General features: G+C 51.9%; 10 protein-coding genes across 10 annotated transcripts; 5 read left to right on the forward strand and 5 right to left on the reverse strand.

Annotated features, from left to right (window-relative positions):
• Positions 1-237: 237 nt before the first annotated feature.
• Positions 238-1,223, forward strand: N7496_010355 (MYB DNA-binding domain protein; the record flags this gene model as incomplete). Its single annotated transcript, XM_056703268.1, has 2 exons — positions 238-707; positions 806-1,223. The coding sequence occupies 2 exons, from the start codon at positions 238-240 to the stop codon at positions 1,221-1,223; spliced, it is 888 nt and encodes a 295-aa protein (XP_056552268.1).
• A 466-nt stretch (positions 1,224-1,689) lies between these two features.
• On the reverse strand, positions 1,690-2,725 carry N7496_010356 (tRNA (carboxymethyluridine(34)-5-O)-methyltransferase; the record flags this gene model as incomplete). Its single annotated transcript, XM_056703269.1, has 3 exons — positions 1,690-2,167; positions 2,416-2,540; positions 2,636-2,725. 3 exons carry the CDS (start codon positions 2,723-2,725, stop codon positions 1,690-1,692), a joined length of 693 nt encoding a protein of 230 aa, XP_056552269.1.
• Positions 2,726-3,665: 940 nt separating this feature from the next.
• N7496_010357 (tubulin-folding cofactor B) lies at positions 3,666-4,839 on the forward strand (the record flags this gene model as incomplete). The annotated part of the gene is made up of 3 exons (XM_056703270.1): positions 3,666-3,941; positions 4,205-4,424; positions 4,499-4,839. 3 exons carry the CDS (start codon positions 3,666-3,668, stop codon positions 4,837-4,839), a joined length of 837 nt encoding a protein of 278 aa, XP_056552270.1.
• Positions 4,840-5,248: 409 nt separating this feature from the next.
• Positions 5,249-7,327, reverse strand: N7496_010358 (Cupin domain protein; the record flags this gene model as incomplete). Its single annotated transcript, XM_056703271.1, has 5 exons — positions 5,249-5,448; positions 5,508-5,756; positions 5,814-6,965; positions 7,043-7,200; positions 7,266-7,327. 5 exons carry the CDS (start codon positions 7,325-7,327, stop codon positions 5,249-5,251), a joined length of 1,821 nt encoding a protein of 606 aa, XP_056552271.1.
• Positions 7,328-7,611: 284 nt separating this feature from the next.
• Positions 7,612-8,646, forward strand: N7496_010359 (ribonuclease H2 catalytic subunit RNH201; the record flags this gene model as incomplete). Its single annotated transcript, XM_056703272.1, has 1 exon — positions 7,612-8,646. One exon carries the CDS (start codon positions 7,612-7,614, stop codon positions 8,644-8,646), a length of 1,035 nt encoding a protein of 344 aa, XP_056552272.1.
• A 208-nt stretch (positions 8,647-8,854) lies between these two features.
• On the reverse strand, positions 8,855-10,200 carry N7496_010360 (peroxisomal membrane protein PEX16; the record flags this gene model as incomplete). Its single annotated transcript, XM_056703273.1, has 4 exons — positions 8,855-8,978; positions 9,037-9,877; positions 9,946-9,981; positions 10,047-10,200. The coding sequence occupies 4 exons, from the start codon at positions 10,198-10,200 to the stop codon at positions 8,855-8,857; spliced, it is 1,155 nt and encodes a 384-aa protein (XP_056552273.1).
• Positions 10,201-10,564: 364 nt separating this feature from the next.
• On the reverse strand, positions 10,565-12,631 carry N7496_010361 (SAE2 C-terminal domain-containing protein; the record flags this gene model as incomplete). The annotated part of the gene is made up of 1 exon (XM_056703274.1): positions 10,565-12,631. The coding sequence occupies one exon, from the start codon at positions 12,629-12,631 to the stop codon at positions 10,565-10,567; it is 2,067 nt and encodes a 688-aa protein (XP_056552274.1).
• Positions 12,632-12,868: 237 nt separating this feature from the next.
• On the forward strand, positions 12,869-14,612 carry N7496_010362 (WD domain protein; the record flags this gene model as incomplete). Its single annotated transcript, XM_056703275.1, has 2 exons — positions 12,869-13,032; positions 13,091-14,612. The coding sequence occupies 2 exons, from the start codon at positions 12,869-12,871 to the stop codon at positions 14,610-14,612; spliced, it is 1,686 nt and encodes a 561-aa protein (XP_056552275.1).
• A 1,122-nt stretch (positions 14,613-15,734) lies between these two features.
• On the forward strand, positions 15,735-16,930 carry N7496_010363 (uncharacterized protein; the record flags this gene model as incomplete). Its single annotated transcript, XM_056703276.1, has 6 exons — positions 15,735-15,765; positions 16,043-16,062; positions 16,222-16,256; positions 16,334-16,362; positions 16,446-16,745; positions 16,821-16,930. The coding sequence occupies 6 exons, from the start codon at positions 15,735-15,737 to the stop codon at positions 16,928-16,930; spliced, it is 525 nt and encodes a 174-aa protein (XP_056552276.1).
• A 656-nt stretch (positions 16,931-17,586) lies between these two features.
• N7496_010364 (uncharacterized protein) lies at positions 17,587-19,917 on the reverse strand (the record flags this gene model as incomplete). Its single annotated transcript, XM_056703277.1, has 5 exons — positions 17,587-17,787; positions 17,857-18,962; positions 19,033-19,183; positions 19,247-19,301; positions 19,433-19,917. The coding sequence occupies 5 exons, from the start codon at positions 19,915-19,917 to the stop codon at positions 17,587-17,589; spliced, it is 1,998 nt and encodes a 665-aa protein (XP_056552277.1).
• Positions 19,918-20,256: the final 339 nt, after the last annotated feature.

Genomic DNA, 20,256 nt, shown 5'->3' on the forward strand with positions numbered 1-20,256 from the left:
TAAACTGTTGATTCTTGACTGTCGTCATTCAAGACACCTTGAGAGATCACAAGCTTTGGGTCGTCTACTATTGTCTGACTACTACTTCTACTACTCTCTTTCTCGTCTATTCTCTCCTCTCCTTTTCTTTCTCTCTTCTCCTCCCCTCCAGCTGGATCTTCTCGTTTCTGGAAGGGGGACCAACTCCTGTCTATCTACTTTCGATCCCGAAAAGACCCGCCAGTTTCCATCGCGCATATGATTGCGTTACAAAATCGGCCTATCTTGCCGCCCGCCAAAGTGGATATCTCACTACTACTCAAGCCCCAAGATGAGGAAGAAGCCCCCAGGAATCCACCTCCCGTCTATCCCCCTCGGACGGGCTTGGGCTTCTCCATCCCACCGCCAGTCCCCGCTGCGCCAATCTTGACGACGGGCCCGCCGGCCGTGGCTCCTCCATTGATCAAATCTGCTCCGGGTCTTCCTGCAAAGCGTCTACAACCTGCTCATACCGCCGAGTCTCCCGCTAAAAAGCAGTCCAAGTGGTCGCCCGAGGAGGATGCTCTTATCATCGAGCTGCGCGGCAGTGGGATGAAGTGGGAGGATATCAGCAAACGTTTGCCAGGTCGCAGTGCGATCAGTTGTCGTCTTCACTATCAGAATTACCTGGAACGTCGCAGCGAGTGGGATGAGGATAAGAAGAACAAGTTGGCTCGATTATATGAACGGTAAGCCATGACTATATCTCCGGGTTATTGCTGGGATATCACAAACCAGTCTAGTCGGACCGAGGGAAGTCATCGCCAAAACTAACAGCAACGAGTAGGTTCAAAGCAGAGATGTGGTCCAAGGTCGCCGAAGAAATGGCTATCCCATGGCGTGCTGCAGAAGCCATGCACTGGCAACTCGGAGAACAAGAGATGGCCCGCCGCGCAGGCGTGGTACCCTTCTCACTATCTAGCACCGCCATCGACCCACCCACCACTCGAACTCGTCGTGCCAGCACATCCCTCGCTCGTCCTCGAAAGAGCTCTACCTCACGCGCTATCCCCGGCCATTTACCGGGCCTTCCACCACAATTACCTTCCCTCGAAGAGTTGACGGCCGGTGTCCCCGCGTACGCACCACCTGCCCCGCCCCCACCACGCGAATTCTATGGCCTTGGACGACCTCCCGATATGGGAATTCCCCCGCCTGGTCTCATGGGTCCACATATGGGATTGCCTCCGCGAACTTTGCCCTAAGACGAGATGACGATCACGCCCCGTACGGCTTTGTTTTTGTTTTTCTTTTTCTGTTTTTCTTTGTCCCCTTTGATACGAATTGCATAGCGCCGGTTGGAGGTATACCGTGATTTGTTGGGAGGTCGTGAATCGTATAGAGAATTTGCGTTGTCCACCTCCCGTCCCACCTTTTCTGTTGCGAGATTTTCTTTTTTTCCCCTTTTCCTTTCTCCTTTTTCTTTGGGTAAAGGAGAGAATGTGGCAGAGAGGGACGAGATACTCTCTATTTGGTGTCCGTTGAAAGGGTTGGAAAGATATGGAGAGAACACAATCTCTTGTTTCGGCGCAACCATTCGACTCGACCTCTCTCCTTCTCTCCAACTTCCCAACGAAATCACGCATCCCTCACATTTTGCGCAGGTGATGATTAGGGAATCTTTCTTCGAGGCTGGCTCCCGAAGTGGAAAAACCATATCCCCCCATCTCATCATGAATCGTGCTTGGGCGTTGCAATCGCCCACCAATTATCTTTCTCATATCCGGACTCCACTACCACACCTCCAGCCTGCTCGATATCACGCTCCAACTCCCCGCTCTCATAAAGATGATAGTAGCGGTGGAACGTTTGATCCTCTTCTCCAGATCCGGGCTTCGCCCTGCGCACCCACGGCACCATGAGATCCTGCGAATCCCCCTTATCCCAGCCCCGGCGGCTATTCTTCTGCTCGAGTGCCCATGCATAAACCAGGATTCGCCCGCCCGGTTGCGTCTCTGATCCGCGCTTGATGGTTCGCAGGATCTCGGCGATAGCTTCGACCCGTCGTGCCGGGGTGGACATGTGGTGTACCACGGCGATGCAGACGGCAAAGTCGAAGAATGCATCCCGGTGTGGGAGATGGAGGATATCGGCTACCACTGCTGCGTGGGGCTGATGCTGGACTGCTATTTTGGCCAGGTTTTCGGATCTATGGTCCTCGTTAGCGCTATAGTCCAGGGTTTTGGAAGGTTTCTTTTCCATGAGAGGGTGTTTTGTGTGGAGATGAGAAAGATGAGGAAATGACAGTGATATGAAGTGAGAAATTTTACTATAAAAAAGACCAAAAAAAGACAAGATATAAGAACCACATATACGAATTTACGATATCTCCTCGTATGCTCCTTTGAAGTAGGGAAAAATAAAAAGTAACCCGTAGATACTGGCATATGTACGTACCGATCAGAGGCTACTATGAAGACATCCCGGTTCACCTGGAGATTCTTGCCATTGCCACAACCAACGTCAAGTCCAACGGATCCCGCTGGTAGACTCTGAAGGAATTGCTCAACAACTGGCCACGGCTAGACAAAACAAGAGATAATCATGAAACTCGTTAGCTGAGCTGCGCCAGAGGGATAGCGAATGAGTATCAAATCGAATCCACCGTTAAACTCACCTTGTACCGCGTAGCTGAAAAGTGTCCTGCAATCTGCTGGTACACCTCGTGCACATTCTGCTCCTCGTATGCCTCGGCATGATCTGTCATGGTACTGGCTTATCGTGGACAGTGTGTAATGGGTTCGAAATAGGGTCCTGGTATATGGAATTCACGAGTATCAGTCTGCTTCGTTCGGTGATGGGGGAAGGCAAGCGAGGGGATCACGTGGCTTCGGACATTTTTCTTGCCCCTCCGCGGGGATTGTATACTTGACGTACTGGAACTTCTAGGATATATTTCTTAAAGTATCTTTCTTTTTAAAAGATATAGAATCCTCTCTATAAATTCTAGTTCTATATTACTCTCGATTGATTCGGCTATACTAACTATACCCCCTCCTACATCCCCAATCCTCCCCCCCCCATCCCCGCCTTGTACGTAGTACCGATCAAATTAAGATCCCAAGAGATCCGAATTCTAGAAATTTCCTACAAATCACCTAGCCCAATCTCCAAGGATATCCCCAGTAGAATTAGCATTCCTTATACTCAATCTATTATTTGTCCAACCCTGCTGCAGTGTACCTACACTCTTCTTGGACTGTTTCCTTCTTTCCCTTTCGATGGATCCAACTGGGGATGACTAAGCGCACCTATTTTGGATGCCCAGCAGTGACTGTTCAGCAGCACATCGCTCGCTTCGCTGTGTCCGGGTAAGTTTGCGGCTGGTTTACTTGGAAATGGGATTTTTTCGGGATTGTGGGTGTTTTGGATGTGCTTCGAAGCTGGAGAGTATCATTCAGGCTTCCGTGGGGGCATAGGGGAAGTTTGATATCCCAATATCAAATGCTGGACTGATGCTCTCGAGCTTCAATCATGGCCTCAGATAGATCTCTCTTCCTGTTTCTTGCTCATACTGGCTTTCTTTCCACATCCCTGAACCCCCGCTAACAATTCACCCAGGACCATCTCTGGCGTTACAAACCCCAGTCTCCCCCCTGAGCGCACTACACATTGCCTCAGCATCATCACCCTCGCACATCTCAAATATGGCATTCCAACCTACCCCGACGGATGTTTCCGTCATCATCACCTCAACTGCTGCGGCACGCTCCGCCGATTCAGAGCCTAGATTCCTGACCGAGCGCCGGATCACGCCTACCTGGACGGTTGAGCAGGTCAAGAGCAAGCTCGAGACTATGACTGGTGTTCCGCCGGGTAGTCAGCGGCTTCGTGTGAAGGTTCCTGGGAGACCGGACCAGTGGGCTGATAATGATGCTCAGCTTATTGGGGATTATGGGATTGTGAAGGGGTCTGAGATTGAGGTAGGTTTTTGATTTGATTTTGATTTGATTTTTGGTTATTGGCTGTGAATTCTTTGAAAGAATGAATGGCTTTATATCAGTGCTGGAACTTGATCCTGTATGATTGCACTTTCTCGTGGACAGTGCGGTCTTATACATTGGGTCTCCAGACTGAAGGGACCACTTCGAGGCCATACCATTGACCTGGCTAGAGGAATCTACGCGCCTATAAAATCCATCTCTTCGGCTTATTCTAAGCTGAACCCTGCTAATTCCACCTCTAGGTCCACGACTCCCGCCCACCAGCCATGCGCCCAAACTTCACCGACCTCTCCTCAGTCGACAAGTACGAAATGAACCCAGAAACCTACGAATCCCTCTCCGACTCAGTCCTAGCCTGGAAACGAAACCAGAAGCTTGGTCGTTTCGATCCTAACGCTCTTTCCCCGGAGGAATCTCTACGCAAGCAAGTCGAGAAAGATCAGGCTGAGCTTGCTAGTCGAGGTATGACAGAGTCTATCATCACACTTCTAGCTGGTGATATAGTAGGTTTGACCTTTCCTAACGTTTCACTACAGGTATCGCCGTCGACAAACGGGCTATTATCCTCCCCTCATCTCCACCTCACATTCGCCGTGGAACAATCCGCTTCGTCGGCCCCGTGCCAACTATCCCGATTACCGGTCCTGGCCGTGAACTTGAGAAAGATGGTGAGCTTCCCGTTGAGTTGCAGCCCCTTTGGGTTGGTATCGAGTTGGATGAGCCGACGGGGAAGAATGATGGTAGCGTGGGTGGTCGTCGGTACTTTGAGTGTATGGAGAAGTGTGGTGCTTTTGTTAAGCCTGAGAAGGTTGAGGTGGGAGATTTCCCGCCGTTGGGTTTGGATGATGAGTTGGATGAGCTGATGGAAGAGATTTGAGGTGAGGGTGTGTGTTTGGAGGTGGCGTTGTGTTGGATAAATTTGGTAATTATTGAATTATCTCTTATACCCTACCTGTCCAGAAAAGCAGTATAATGGAGCTGCTATGAGGTAAACAGATGAGTAGAGAAGAGCACCAGACAAGGAACTCCCTAGCATCCATCTACTTGACAGCTACGCGCTATTTAATTTGTAAGGAGGAAAGAAGAAGACGGTGCATTCTGTCCATCACCAACTATCACAACCCAATTAAAATCTGCAACTCAAGAACACCAATAACCAGGGATCCATAGAAGAGAATACAACCCGCTAGAGCAAAAACAGAGATAGAAAGGATATCATAGCACATTCACCAGCTCCAGCTGGACACGAAAGTCAAAGCAACAGCAGAAAAGAACAATCAAAGCATTCATTTAGCCTTTTGCTTGCCCTTGGGGCGACCTCGAGCCTTTGGGGCTGGGGGCTCCGATGTGCCGCTCTCGGCTTCAAACTCGCTCTGCGTGGCAGTCTCAGATTGTACGGGCATTTCACTCCCCTCCGGAAGACAGCACTGGGTGAAGAAGAGTCGGGCATTCTTGTCATGCGAGTTCTGGAAGCTATAGTAGTTACCTGCCGAGAAAATGTCAGTGGAAGGAGAATAATTGATATGATCGTCAAAATGTACTTACCTCGTGGAATTTGGAACACGGATCCCTTGCCAGCACTGAATTGCACACCGCAAATGTCGACTTGTACTCGGCCATAGCAGACATAGAACACCATATGCATTCTCTTCGAATTCTTGGGCTTTTTGACACCATCTGGTGGAAGCTCAACGACACCGGAGCCAATGAATGAAGAGCTGAGCAGTTTTGCGAAGCGGAATGACGCGCCTTTGACTTCCCTTGTCTCGAAGCCAGATGGTGCGTATGCAATGTCTGCACGACTGAGTTAGTAACAAAGACAATAGTAAAAGCCGGACCTGAAAATCATACCTACTACTTCCTCCTCCGACGTGCTGGTCTGTGCCACAGGGTCCCATTTGGAAACGTAGCCATGTAGAACACCGGTTTCCTTCTCCCAAAGATCCGCATCGTCATCAATCTCGTCCTCGTCTGAAGACTCGTCCTTTTGCTTCTTTGACTTGCCCTTGCGGCCACGCTTGCCCTTCCTCGGCCTATCTGGTTCAAGCTCCTCGGTGCGGATAACCTCTTTGATCGTGGAGAGAGGGTATCGTTGGCCCTCGGCGGCCTCTCCGTCACCAAACACACACCGCTCGTTGCGCCAATATGCCAGAGGGCGTACAGAAACTCGTCCAGAGCGGGTGTGAGTCGTCTCGCTGCTGCTGGGGTCTTCGCGCTTGAGAATATATAGACTGCGACCCTTCAATGGGCCCGAACGCTGGGCATAGTTTTCGACAACTCGGTCCAGTTCCGGGTCCAAGGGCTCGCGCGGGGCTTGAGAGCTCTCGGCGGCAGTGGTCTTTGGCTTCTTAGTTGGTCTAGCTTCGGCGGGCTCCTCGTTCTCTTCAGCTTGCTGAGTCTTCGCAATGCGACGTCGTTTCCCGGTTGGTTTGGTAGCAGCCTTGGTCGCCTTTGTAGTCTTTGCTGCGGGTCCCTTTTTAGGCTGTTTTGAACTCGATACGGTCGTCTTTGTCTGTTGCGAGGCTGCGGGTGCCGGGGACACCTCGTCTTCTGGTTCACTCTGGTCTTGTGCCGTAGCATCCGCTGGTTCCTCCTCAAGCGGCATCACAGTTTCATCACCCTCGTCGTAGCCATCGCTGAAATCATCCTGCCCAGCAGCAAAGGCATCCTCATTCTCGTCGCCTTCACCCTCGCCGTCAGAAAAGTCCGCCGCTTCCGTGGCTACTAATCGTGATTTTCCCTTTTGTCGCGCAGTGCTCTTGTTGTTTGATACGCCTGCATTCACTGAGCGATTGGTCAAGGGAGTTGGGTCGCCTCGCGCAAAAGACAGACGTCTACCATCCGATGGGCTAGACGCTACGAGGTCTTCTCTATCGTCTGGTGAGGATCGCAAGACAGGAGATCGTCGAGAGAATTTTGCAGGGGATCGAGATGCTGGGGGTAGAAAAGCACCGCGCGCGTTATTCGAAGTGCTGAGAAAATCCATAGGTCCCGGCGCATTGCCTGATCACGTAGAAGATTGGATATGTCAGTTATCAATTGGTAAGAAGTCCGCGCGCATACTCCGTAGGGTAGCATACCATCTTCAATAGACATCTCAGAGCTGGCAGTGTCGTCGTCCGCAGGAGAGAATCCATTTAATTTCGCGGGTGATTTCTCAGGAGACGAGAATAGACCGTCTACTTCTTCCATTCCATACTCGTCGCGCTCCCTTTCCTCCATCGTGAGACCCGTCCGTCTAAGCGCATCAATTGCGTTAGAATATTGTAACTCTTTCAAGCAAGCGCCAACATCGCGACTTACCTTCCATGAGTTCCCACATTGGAGAAGTCGAGGTCGCGGGGCTTCGTGGAACCACGCGCCATGATGAACAGAAGGTAAGCGACCGAATTTTCACCAAATTAGAGGGTTCTGTATGGCTTGTTAAAGAGTAAAAAGTAGAAGAGCCGGTCAACGCAGCGCGGGTGGAGGAGGGGGAGGAAAGAGGAATGATGCGGTACTGCAGTGGAATTTGGGGAGAAACGCGCGCCCGCCGCTAAGCCCGAACGGTCGACGCGTCGGCATACTTTTGGGACGCTCTTGAACGTTGATTCCGCAGATTATTCTCTTGTTCCACAATTACACTCGTTTCAATTGTTACTCTTTCAATATGGGCAAGGATACCGCTGTCAATGCATCCGATGATGCCATGTCCTTTATTCCTCCCAGCATAGACACTGCCCGTCTACTCTCCGGAGACTCCTACGCATACTACACGCCCTGCCCGGCCGGAATTACACCTTACGACAAATCCACTACAGTTCCACAGACGACAGAGCCTACGCCATGTGTCCTTGGTGTTGACGAAGCTGGCCGTGGTCCAGTTCTGGGTCCAATGGTCTACGGCGCGTTCTATCTGCCTCTTGAGCTTCACCACTCCCTCCTAGCACAAGAGCACAGTTTCGACGACAGCAAGGTCCTCACGCCCGCCGTACGCGCCAATTTGATGCGTTTGATCAATACACCCGGCGAAAATCTATACGAGTCCTGCGGATATGCGATCAAGGTTTTGTCTGCGCGTGATATCGGTTCCGGCATGATGAAGCCAGGCGCTGCAGTCTACAACCTCAATGCGCAAGCCATGGACGCGACAATCGAGATCATTCGCGGAGTCCTGCAAGATCATGCTGTCAATGTACAGGAGATATATATCGACACAATTGGCAACCCCGCTACGTACCAAGCCAAACTCGAGCGCATTTTCCCATCCATTAAAATCACCGTGGCGAAGAAGGCAGATTCGTTGTATCCGTGTGTGAGTGCGGCTAGTGTGGCTGCTAAAGTGACGCGTGACGTCGCGTTGGAAGTCTTGTATGAGTCTGTTCTCAAGGCGCAACAGCTCGATGACAACTCCGCGGCCCCAGAGGGTTGGGGTAGTGGCTATCCTTCGGATTCCAAGTGTGTCGGCTGGCTCCGACGCAACATGGATCCTGTGTTTGGCTGGGGTAGTGAGTGTCGCTTCAGCTGGGGTACTGCGAAGGAGATGCTCGAGCAAAAGGGCGGAGCACGAGTTGATTGGCCTGCAGATGACGACGAGGGGAATGGCATGCTGAGTGATTTCCTCTTAGCGTCGGGGCCCGGGAAAGGCTCGAGCAAGGATGGATTACGGGATTGGTTTGGACAACGACAAGCAGAGATTATATGATGGGATGCATTGGGTTTGGCATGGGATTAAAGGCGTAATGAAGCTAATATATAACAATGATGATACCCTATCAGGCATATCCAAGGCAATACAATACAATCTTAACAAAGGAAAGGCGTCCAATTACGCAAGTGTCGTTGGAATCAAATCATGCAGTGGTGTAGTAAAAAGCTGGGTATCATGAGGAGAAGGTGAAGGGATAAGGAAATCACAGGGTAGCAGTCGAGAAGTAGTAGTTGTCCCAGAGGTATTCGTAGTCCTCGACAACACTGCCCACCAAGTCCAGGAGTGGCTTGCCCTTCATCTTGCCGGTCATGCTGTGCAACCATGATCTGTATATCGTTAGTTTTGTGACCAATAAGGGGTATCTCTTTGCTTGTTAATACGCACTTGGTGATGTTCTCGTAGAAGGCGCCTCGCAACAGCCACCAACCCATCGACCATCCACGCTTCCGGAGTTCCTCCCGCTCGAGTCCGGTCAGACCACGCAGGCCACCCGCAACTCGCTCCCGGAAATCGCGCTTCGCAAGCTGCCGGCACCCATATTCCATGCCGAATCCAATCAGCCATGGTCGCCAGCTGCGGCGATCTCCGCTCCATCGCTGCATAGCCAGTGCGTAAACGACTGGTCGCAGGATGTACAACACCTCTGCCAACTGTCCCTGCCCAGTGACACGGTGAAGCAACGCCTTCGGAGGCTTGATATCATCCGCAGTGAGAACCTTCGAGATAAGATAGTTCGACACGTCGTTCACATCCGGGAGAGATGGCAAGGACAGCCCTGTGCGGGGCATGGTCCAGCTAATGTCCGTAGAGCGCTCGCTCGTGGGAGTCTCCATGCCATTCCAGTCACTCTGGTCTTCCTCTCCCTGTGTCGACCGCGGGTCCACCTCTCGCTCCGGCAGGGGAGGACTGACCAACGGTCTAGAGTTGGTCAGTCGAAGCAAGAGCAGGCGACAGATTGCCTTGGCAAATTCAAGGAATACAACGACACGCCATTTAGTCTTCTGCCCGCGCCGCCGCGCCGTCATCTCCCAGAGTAGTTCTGTGTACTGGAGCATTTGCAGCGCGACGGCAACTCGATGGTATAGCGAGGAGCGCGTGGTCCAGTATTTCGTGTATCGGGCATGGGGGGTAGGCGGTGGTCGAGGGACTGTTGAAGGCAGTCGGGAAATGACTCGTGACACGAGAGAATCATGATATAGCGATAGAAGTTGGACTCCGGAGTGCACTACATGAACCGGTTAGATGTCAGACGCCCCGCATCGCCACAGGGGTATTAGGTATCTCCAAACTTACCACATTCTGAAGGGATTTCGGATTCGCGATATCTTCCTACACGAGGGGAGATGATATGTCAGGGATCAACTACTTGTAAACTAACACCAAGCCTATCTTACCTGGGATGATGTAGGTCAATGACCTCAGCGCCGACTCGACCGAGCCAACTGAACTGGAGTTCTTTGCGACAAAGTCCTCATAGAGTGACAGCCATTTAGATGGCTGGAGCACCACCGGAGGGATGGGATTCTGGATGTTGCGAACAGTCTCCATGATCCTGCACGATGCGACCGATCAATGCGGAGAGTTCGCGAAGTCCGGGGGAGAGGTTGGCGGCAGTAAGGGAGGTCACGGGGCACTGCCAAGCCCCTGGGGCCGAGGTTGATGCTTGCGGCTGGCGGAGGACTCCGTACATATTGGACATAGGAAATGTATTGACATTAATACTATGTACAGGGTTCAAGGTTGGTGTACTGATAAGATGCTTTTACAAAGTACTCTGCGTTTCTTGTCCACCATGCATCCTGTACGTATTAGCTCATCATTGTATAGTTCTTTCAAAACAGTAATCTTTTTCATGTGCTTCACAATTCTATTCAAATTCGTTCATATCCTCTTACTATACAATTCATACCAATCACTCATCAGCCCAGGTCCAGAGCCCTCCAGGTCGCATTGCCTCTCGGTACCGCTCTTCGACCTTCTCTCGCTCTAATTTCCGAGCAGCTTCTCGGTCTGCCTCGATCTCCTGGGTAGAAGGCATCTCAGTTCGCCAGAATCCTGGGGGACTCCTAGCTCTTTGGTGAGTATGCCGATGCCTTCCATACTGGTTGGCAAGGGCTCGTGCCCGAGCCTCAACAAGTAGATTCTCGCGATCCTTGTCACTCATCCCCTCGAGTAAATGCCGGTCCTCGCCTACGTACTCTTCGAGAATCCGCTGATCCTCCTCCTGCTGTTCTGCGGAGGCATTTGTGCCCTGGACTCCCATGCGAGCCATTGCACGGAACCGGTCTCCACAGCAGCCAGGACGGGTACAGCCTGACATGCACTTTCGGTCATCCTTCTTACGGACGACTGTATCGTAGGCATAATCGAGGCCTTGGTTCCTGGCTGGATTGATTTTGAAATGGCCTAGATTCAGGCGATGCAGAGGTCGGGATCGGTATGGTTCTTCATCCGGCTGTACCTCCGGACCCATTTGAGAAGGTTGGTCGACTGGTTCTGAGTGCAGATACGGAGATGCAGACTTCGTAGTCCTACTCTTTTGACGGGTATTGGAAGTTCCACCGCTCTGGATGCGGCCTGAAACCTCTCGGGGAGAACGAAGGGGCGATTTAGAAGGCAATGCCCCTTCTAGAAGGCCCTGCAGGCGATCTCGAGTGATTACTCCATCCGCTTTGGCCCTGGGTGTCTCGTGCTGGATGACCGCCGCGCTCCTTGCGCGCTTCTTTTGAGAGCGATCCTGGTCATCACCCCGTTCTCCATCCTCTGCCATGAGAAGAGCCCGTACGCTTGAATCTCCCCGTTTTTTCAATTCGGGTCCCTTCCCCCAGCATCTAGGTGATCGAATATTACCATCAACTGATTGCAGTACAGTATGATGTTGGGGTTCGCGATCTGGAATAACATTCTGTGTGTTGGAAGTTGATGCTTCCCCTTCATCTTCCCAATGAACCTCTCGGTGAGCATGTCGCTTCGTGGGTGTCGGCACGGTACCACCAATTTCATCTAGATCTTGGGTGCTCGGGAAATGCCCACCGAAGCCAAGAGTTGCTGCTTGGTGCATTGGACTTGATGACATCGTCTCGGCCTTGACAAGTACAGGCCGTTCAGGGGCGCCTTGCCTAGGCTCTGCTTGAGCGGATGGAAGGACCCTCTTCCTCTTTTTCGTCTCTATATTGGGCAGAGGATAGAGTACGTCTGAACCGGATTCCGACGAGAGAATATCACCACTAGCAGAGGTATTTTGCGTAGCTGTCGCCACAGGTTGAGTAGGAGCAGTTATCTGTTGGCTGCTTTCTTCGATTTTGATGCGCGGGTTTGCATCCGTCCGATTTGGCAAGTTCCGAGGAGGCGTGCCATTGTTGGAGACAAGTCCTGAGACTTGAGCTACGGAGGGTATTTGGGTCCTGATATTTGGAGTTTGTGACTTCCGGTGGTTTCTCACAGTCGCATCTGTGTCAAGCACCCTCTGGAATGTGACTGGACCTTTGTCCAGTAGGATCGTGAATGAATCCTTGTTCAATTGTTTATCCCAAAGCTGAAGCTTCTTTTTATGCTGAAGTAGCTTTGATTTGAGACCGCTCCAGCTCCGGCTAAATGCTTGCAGATCGGTATAGAGTGTCGTGTATTTGTCTTTGAGGATGTCATGTAGCTGGTCTGCCTCCAATAGATCGGTCCTCCAAATGTTCTTGGGTGCGAATTCTCTTTCGAGGTTGCTTGTTTCGATGGGCGATTCAAGCTCCTTCGGATCGGCGTTGTGGGTGATCAGCTCATTCCGCAGTGCGGTTACTTCACGCTGAAGCTCTTCGACCCTTTGCTCGGCAGCCCGCTGAGCCTCGAGGGCAATTGATGCGTTCGCCTCGGCTTCCTTGACCCGAGCCTCCCGAGCAGCAAGTTGAGACTGGAGTTCTTGTTGAGCATTCCTAATGGACACCTCGCACGCCTCTACAATAGAGGTATGCAGGTCCTTTAGAATCTCCATCGGGGTTCGTGGGGAAGCACCTTCGCCAAAAGATCCGTGAAACGCGACTTGATCGCCAGCACGCGTCAGAGGGGCAGTACATACACCGCTTTTCCAGACCGCCCTTTCACCCACAGCTTATCGGCTGCCGATAAGGGGCCTTCTGACGAAGCATCAGCAGCTTTCCATCATTGTGTATTTGCCTCACAGCCACCGCAGGTCATGTCCACTTGATGCGATTAGAGGCTTTTCAGCAGCATGTCCAAGCGCCGGAGAGATGATGTACAGCTGGATCTTCCCCCTACCAAGAGATATCGTGATGCTGTAACCTCCCCGCTCGATCGGTTATCCTCCCTAAGCGATGAACTACTGCTCCATATCCTGTCGTTTCTCCCAATCTCGTCATTGAATGTGTGCCAAAGGTATGATATTAATATCTGAATCTATGTCTCCACTCTTTGTACTAATTTCCGAATCTAGATTGTCTCGTCGGTTCCACACTCTTGCTGGCGATTCTGAATTGTGGAAAAGACAGTACTATTCACAGTGGGTTCGCCCTCGAGCTCGTCGCTTAGCGAATGTGACTCGGTCATCACTACCGCCGAAAGTAGAGTACTCGCCAAAGGTCTCGACATGGCTTGATCACAGCCATCTAGCTGAGGAGGGGAAGGCCACTAATTGGAAAGGACAATATCGGCTTCGTCACAATTGGTCCACGGGAGTCTGTCGAGTGACTGAAGTCGAATTTCCTCATCCACCTGCCCCTCCCGTACTGGTCAAGCTTTGTGCGGGAGTTGTCTTTACGGCGGACACGGCACATGGCCTTCGAGCATGGTATGCAAAGGATCCCGCATACTGCCTGGCAAAGGTCCCCTTTCCAAAACAGCCAGATGGGGAGGCTACTGTTTGTCCAACCGCATTAGCGGTGAGCCAGCTAGACGGCGAACAGGAAATTGTGGTTGGGTTTGATGACGGTCACTTCAATCGTTATGTCTTCGACATCGAAACGTCCCGATTACGCCTTCGGTCTGATCACATCGGATTCAAGGATGGCGCCATCACCGCCATAGCTTTATCCTCACCATATCTCTTGATTGTCTCCCAACACAAGAGCCTCTCGTTGTACAATCTCCGGGTCTCGTCCCACGTTTCCGAAAAGACTGGCGAGGCTACAAAACTGCGGAAGTTGGCTTCGCTCGACGCAGCTAACATGGTGGCACCAATGACCCTTTCCCTCCGCACATCTGGCTTGGAAATTGTCGCTACGATTGTCTACAGTTTCTTCCACATTGGCTGTGGTTGGTCCTTAGGCATTCAAGAACTGCGGTTCAACCAAAATGGTCAGCAGTTGGAATCCCGACTTGCTAGTACGGTCGATTCCCAGTACGGTGCCATGCAATCACGAGGCCGGACAGCCTCACGCATTCGACGACATTCAATGGGGGCTGACCCGAGCGATGGAAATATTGCGGCAGCCCCCGTAGCACCTTCAATTGTGCATCCGCGCCCACCGACCTCCATGTCCTACTCTCATCCCTATCTACTGACCTCGCATGCGGACAACACCTTGACCATGTACCTGGTGGTGTCAGACCATCACCGTCTCTTCGTTCGTGGCGGTCAGCGGCTTTGGGGACATACATCTTCGGTATCCGCTGTACAAGTGACCAACCGAGGGAAAGCGGTCTCTGTGAGTTCCCGTGGCGATGAGATTCGTATTTGGGAGCTCGAGCCAGCGGTGCGCTCCCTCGGCAGCCGGCAACTATTGCAAGAGGAAAACAGCATCCAAGTCAACCCCGAGAACAAAGATCGCGATGAATCAGAATTGGACTCTGCGCCTCGTAGTCTTCGGGGGGATCTGAGCGATTCGGGGCTTGACACTGGTACGCCCGACGAGGTGTCCGTTATGCATGGATGTGTTGGATTTGATGACGAGCGAGTACTGTTGCTCCGTGAGAAGACTGTTGGCACGCAGCTATTGGAATGCTACGATTTCACGTAGCTCTAATGGAAAAGCCCTCTTGGATGTAGTTTAGAGGCTTTTGGCGGGGGCAACCCCAATGAATTTGCACGATGGATCGACGATCCCGATCGATTCCCAAAGATGGGCAAGTCGCTCGACCATTGGATCCAAAATCACGGCATCCTGGCTGGTTGGGGGGGGGGCGCTAACGCAGGGGCAAAGATCCGGTCGCGCAAGCCCCGTAGCACAAGGTACTTGCCCCGCGAGCAGTTGGGGACCCTGGCGGGTACTCTTGCGCAGCTATAAATTGCCCAACCCCCGATCTTTTTTTTTCTGTTGTCGCCAGGCTGTGATCTAGAAGCCCCTGACTTCAGGCCCTTTTGGAACACCATTCAACCTTGCAGGGGTGGCTTGGCAGCTCACTGCGGTCCATGTTGATTACGAGCATGACGACCTCTTCTTCCACACAACGGGGTCAAATGGAATGGTATTGCAGCTCAACTCGAAATCCCTATTGAGGATCAATAACCACAAGAGCTGGTATATCGGGTTCAATGAACCTGCAGCTTGAGCATCCCACGTCCAAGTTGGCCGAGTCGGCTGAGAAGCTTCGTTCCAGTGGACAAGCTGCGGGCAGGGGCGATTGTTGGAATCATGACTTTCTGGCTGATCCCCGACTGGGAGTCATATCAGATGATGGATATGGAGGAGATGTTATTGGCGTGCTGAATTGATGTATTGTTGAAGTATGGGAGCTTAGTCTTCCACATGTATGATGAGAGGTGCAGAATGCAGAGTGAAACATGCCCATTGACCAAGGCGCATACCCTTTTTCCAGGACTCATATCCTGAAGAGGCGGTTCATGATCTCGAACAAGATCTCAAACCAGTCTCAAACCAGTCTCACAGAGTGAGGGTGGTGGTTGACGTGAGGAATGTTTGTTGGGGGGGATATAACCAACTGGCGAAACTCTGGAAGTTGCCTGACTTCTGAGGGAGAAATCTTCCCGCCCTTCCCCCCCCGCACTACAAATTTCCTCGCCTGTTCAATCCCGCTTCCGACCAAAAAAAAACCTCCCCTCACCCCCTCCCTCTTCATCCAACTATTTTCAATCTCCCTTTCTTCGTTCCCGACGACCTATATACCCCCATCTAGCCAAAATGGATCCCCGTTCTCGTGCTTGCTACAACTGTACGTTCTTCGTCCCTCGAGCCTTTGCTCAAACTCGCCTATGACACGCACACTGGTTCGCGGTTCAAGGGACGGTCTTTCTGATCGCTCTCGAGGCCGTGGACACCGGTCCCTGCAGTGAACTGCGTTTTTGATCTCCCTTTGTATAATCGCACTGCGCTATGCATTTTTGCGGGCTACGTGCTTTTATATTCCCCCCACTATCATTCATTGGCCGCGATTTCCTCGTGGCGCCTGGGTTTCTTTTTTTGACTGACATTTTTTTCTTCTCCGTTAGGCGGTGACGCCTCCCACCAGGTAAAGATGCCGTGTCCTCTTCACTTGGATTGGATCTCCAGAGAGCAGAGAGCTCGTTGAGAGCGCTCTGGATCTTTGGAAGAATCTTTTTTCTATCCTTTTCTTCCTTTTTTTGGAAAAAGAAAATAAACTCGGGAACTTACACGATGTGATGTTTAGGCCAAGGACTGCCCCAAGAAGGGAACCCCCACTTGGTAAGTCCCTGATTTTTTTTATCATTCCCCGCCAACATCATTGATTGAATCGCCGACTAATCTATGTTCTCCAATAGCTACAACTGCGGTGGTGAGGGCCACGTCAGTAAGTAACATCGCAAACGACCTCTAATCGCCTTTTCGCGCGTCATCGACAAATTGCCAAACTAACCTCTCCACCTCCTCCAGACCGCGAGTGCCCCGAGCCTCCCAAGGAGCGCACCTGCTACCGCTGCGGCCAGACCGGTCACCTGTCTCGCGAGTGCCCCCAGGGCGGCGGTGCCAGCTACGGCGGTGCTTCCGGTGGTGGCCAGGAGTGCTACAAGTGCGGCCAGGTCGGCCACATCGCCCGCAACTGCTCCCAGGGTGGTGGTAACTACGGTGGTGGCTACTCCTCCTACGGCTCCGGCCGTCCCCAGACCTGCTACTCCTGCGGTGGCTTCGGCCACATGGCCCGTGACTGCACCCAGGGTCAGAAGTGCTACAACTGTCAGTACCCTCTGCGTCCTTCAATACTCCCTTGCTCTCTGTCTGAACACTGGCTAACCCATTCTTCTCGAACAGGCGGCGAGGTCGGCCACGTCTCCCGCGACTGCAGCACCGAGGCTCGTGGTGAGCGTGTCTGCTACAAGTGCAAGCAGCCCGGCCACGTCCAGGCCGCTTGCCCCAACTAAAAAACTCGAAATGTCTTTGCTGGAACCTGCAACGTCTTTTTTTCTTCTCTCGTCCTGTCCTCCTCGGGATCTAGGAGTGCCGGAACCAAAAAACGAATGATTTCCTCTCCCTATTATCTTTTCTCCTACTCCCCCCCCCTTTTTTCTGCATGCGCCACGATTTGAGATGTCTATTTCCCCTCGGGTTTTTTTGACTTTGTATTATCACTCACGGCTTGAATCACGACCATGGGTCTTTCTTTTTTCCTTTGCATTTCTGGGGGCTTGAATTACTTCCCTGTGCCTCTTTTCTTTTTCTTCTCCTATCTTGTCCTAAATTGAGATTCCGATCTTGATTTGCGAAAGTGTTGCTTTCTTACTTTTCTGTGTCTACCGGGCTTTCCTCGCGTGGAAAAGTGAAGAGGTTGGAAGGGGCTGCAGTGGGTCATTTGGTCTTGCAAATAAAATTGGGTATGCATGGAATTTTGATCTTCTTTGGGCGCGTTACGGGAGATACTGAGGTGCATGGGGAAAATGCATGGCTACGACTCTCGATGATGCTCCTATTTGTAGGATTGTAGTATGTAGTCACTGATGTGTGGTGTCTTTGTAGTATGTACATGATATTCAATCTTTTAGACTAGTTACAACAAGACGAGAGGGGTAGGGTGTGATCCTCAAGAACTGCAGCTACACATCATGGCACGCTTGTACTTGGGTACATCACCGCAGAATCGCTCTTCCTCTGCCTTGTGCAGTCCCCATTCTTCATTGAATGGGTTCAGACTCATCTGCATCACTCGTCCCAGGATATCCCGGTCACCCTTCTTCTCAACCCTCTCAATCACTTCGTCCAGAATCCAGCCTCTAGGCACGAACTATAATTCGAAGAGATAAGTTAGCATATTCATGAAATATGGGATCATATTCTCCAAGGGGGAACTCACGTTAGGATTGACAGCCTTCATAGCAACCTGTCTCTCACTATCAGCATCACTCCCCCAATCCTCAAGCACACGAGTCCGCCAACTATCCAGCCACTTAGCAATTCGAGCTCGGGCCGATTCCTCGGTATACCCAATCCCCCCGGATCCCTCGGCATGGAAGAACACCGATGCGACAGCAACCCGCTTCTCCTCAGTCTCCAGCTCGGAAAGTGTCAGCCCAGACAGTCGGCGGAAGAAATGATTGAAATCTAACTCCAGCGCTTCAAGCGTATCCAACATCTCGGAGAAGAGTTTCTGGAAATCAGACTCCTGTTGCGTCTTCAGTCCCAGACGCTGGCACATTAACCGCTTGTACTCGTTCAGGAAGACGGTTTTGAATTCTTCGCCCGTTCGTTCGATGATTGTTTCCGCGCGCTTGATTAGTTCCGCTTCCATTTCTTCGCTGACACCGTCTTTGATGAAGGTTGCGTCGTCGACTTTGTTGCCTGCGCCTAAGAGTTCGCCGAGTGACTCGCCTAGTCGCACGAGATTCCACCAGATGATGCTGGGCTGGTTCTTGTATGAGTAGCGTAACATGTGGTCATCGTGGTTGGGTGTGTACTGGGGGTCGAAATTGTCCATAAACGCAAATGGACCGTAGTCCATAGATAACCCGAAAATAGAGGTATTATCTGTATTGAGGACGCCGTTCATAAACCCGTACGCCTGCCATGCAGCAACGGTCTTTGCATTCCGCCGCACAATCTCCCGATACAGTCGTGCAAACCGGTTCTCGTCGACACCTTGTTGGGTCTGGATCTCGTCGCGGCTAATCCCGCGGGGTGGGTCGTCCATCTCGGCGGCGGTTTGGCCTTCGCCGACCGAGATTGCGGCGGGGAGGGTTTCCCATCCGCCAAAGACATCTTCGGCGATGTAGGTGGAGAGTTGGCGGATTAGGTCTCGTTCACCGCGGACGCGGAGGAGATCGAAGGTGCCGATTCGTAGCCAACTCTCGGCAAATCGGGCGACGATTGCGCCGGGTTCGATGCGCTCGCGGAGGACCTGTGATTTTGGTAGGAGAGTGAGGGATAGTGCGCGGGTAGTGGGCACACCCAAGGCGTTGAGAGCTAGATGGATTTAGTAGGTGCATCATGCTGTATTGGAGGGGTACACTAATGGACTGTGGTTGAAACATACCCTCGGAGACGATGTATTCTCGGATGCTGGAGCGCAGAACTGCCTTGCCATCGGCGAATCGTGAATAAGGCGTCTTTCCGGCGCCCTTCAATTGAAGCTCATATCGCTTCTTAGTCTCGGGGTTGGTGGTTTCGAAGAGACTGATTGCTCGCTATGAATCAATTAGCCCTTTTTCGCGGGGTTTGGTGCGCTTTGGTCCAAAGAGATAGCTTACACCGTCTCCCAATTGCCCCGCCCATGAGCCACTGGTAGCTGTTAGTTTCCTTCCACTGAGTCATTGGGAGATAAGACAGAATCCGGGTGACCTCTTACAATTGCCATCCTATCCATAGATGATAAGTTAGTTGTCAATGTTCAGTGTTCTTTGTTCTTTTGTAGTTGCAGGATTAGAACTGAAAACGAACCACCATAGCACTGCGCCCACGGGTAAACACCCCCCTTCTCTTCGGACCAGGCGAATTCATTCCCCGCAACCAACGCCTGAAAAGACGGGGTCTGCTCCTCCCCAGGCTTGAGGCCCAGATCAGCCATCGCCCTCGGACTCACTCCGAGCAACTCCGGCTCCTCGACGAGTTCCGGCCGGACATAGGTAAACAGAGCGCCCTTCACCATGCGGGGGCCCAGGGTCTGGCGCGGGGCTTTGTGAGAGGCCTCGGGGGTCTCGAATGCCGGGTCTGCCGGCAGTTTGGAGGTGAAGACGTTAGATTTCGGCAAGTCTGCTAGGGACATTGTCCCGGCCGGAATAGTGCTATTGTTGCTGGTGGTGGAGAGATGGGAAGCCATTTGGCCTAGGCGGATCCGAGTCGAATGGAGTGATGATGGTGCGGATGTCATGTACAGAGATCGTCCGCAGGCACGAAGCATACGAGCCGGGATTGCAGGCATAGAGAGTTCTCAGGTGTAGAATCTAGTATAATTAGATACTTGGGAGTGAATCTGATAAACTGCCGCGTCAAGAGCGGATGACATCATGTGAATTATTAATCGCGACTCGTCTGGCCCGCGGAAGAGTTCTGCGCCGAACAGAAGACTCTTTGTTGAGTTGGGATTCCGATCATATACTTATGTCAGTGTGAGGGGTAAACTTTCGGTAATTCTAGCTAGTTTGGGAGTTTGTAGTTCTCCGCTAGTATATACTATTAATTCATATTCTTGCTTGCAACCTGGTTATACGGTTAATCGTTGGATTTCTCCTCTTTTCTGGCGGAAATGACCCGCTTCCGG

This window comes from Penicillium cataractarum (genome assembly GCF_028827025.1).
Source record: "Penicillium cataractarum strain IBT 29864 chromosome Unknown utg000008l, whole genome shotgun sequence".
Lineage (NCBI taxonomy): Eukaryota > Fungi > Ascomycota > Eurotiomycetes > Eurotiales > Aspergillaceae > Penicillium > Penicillium cataractarum.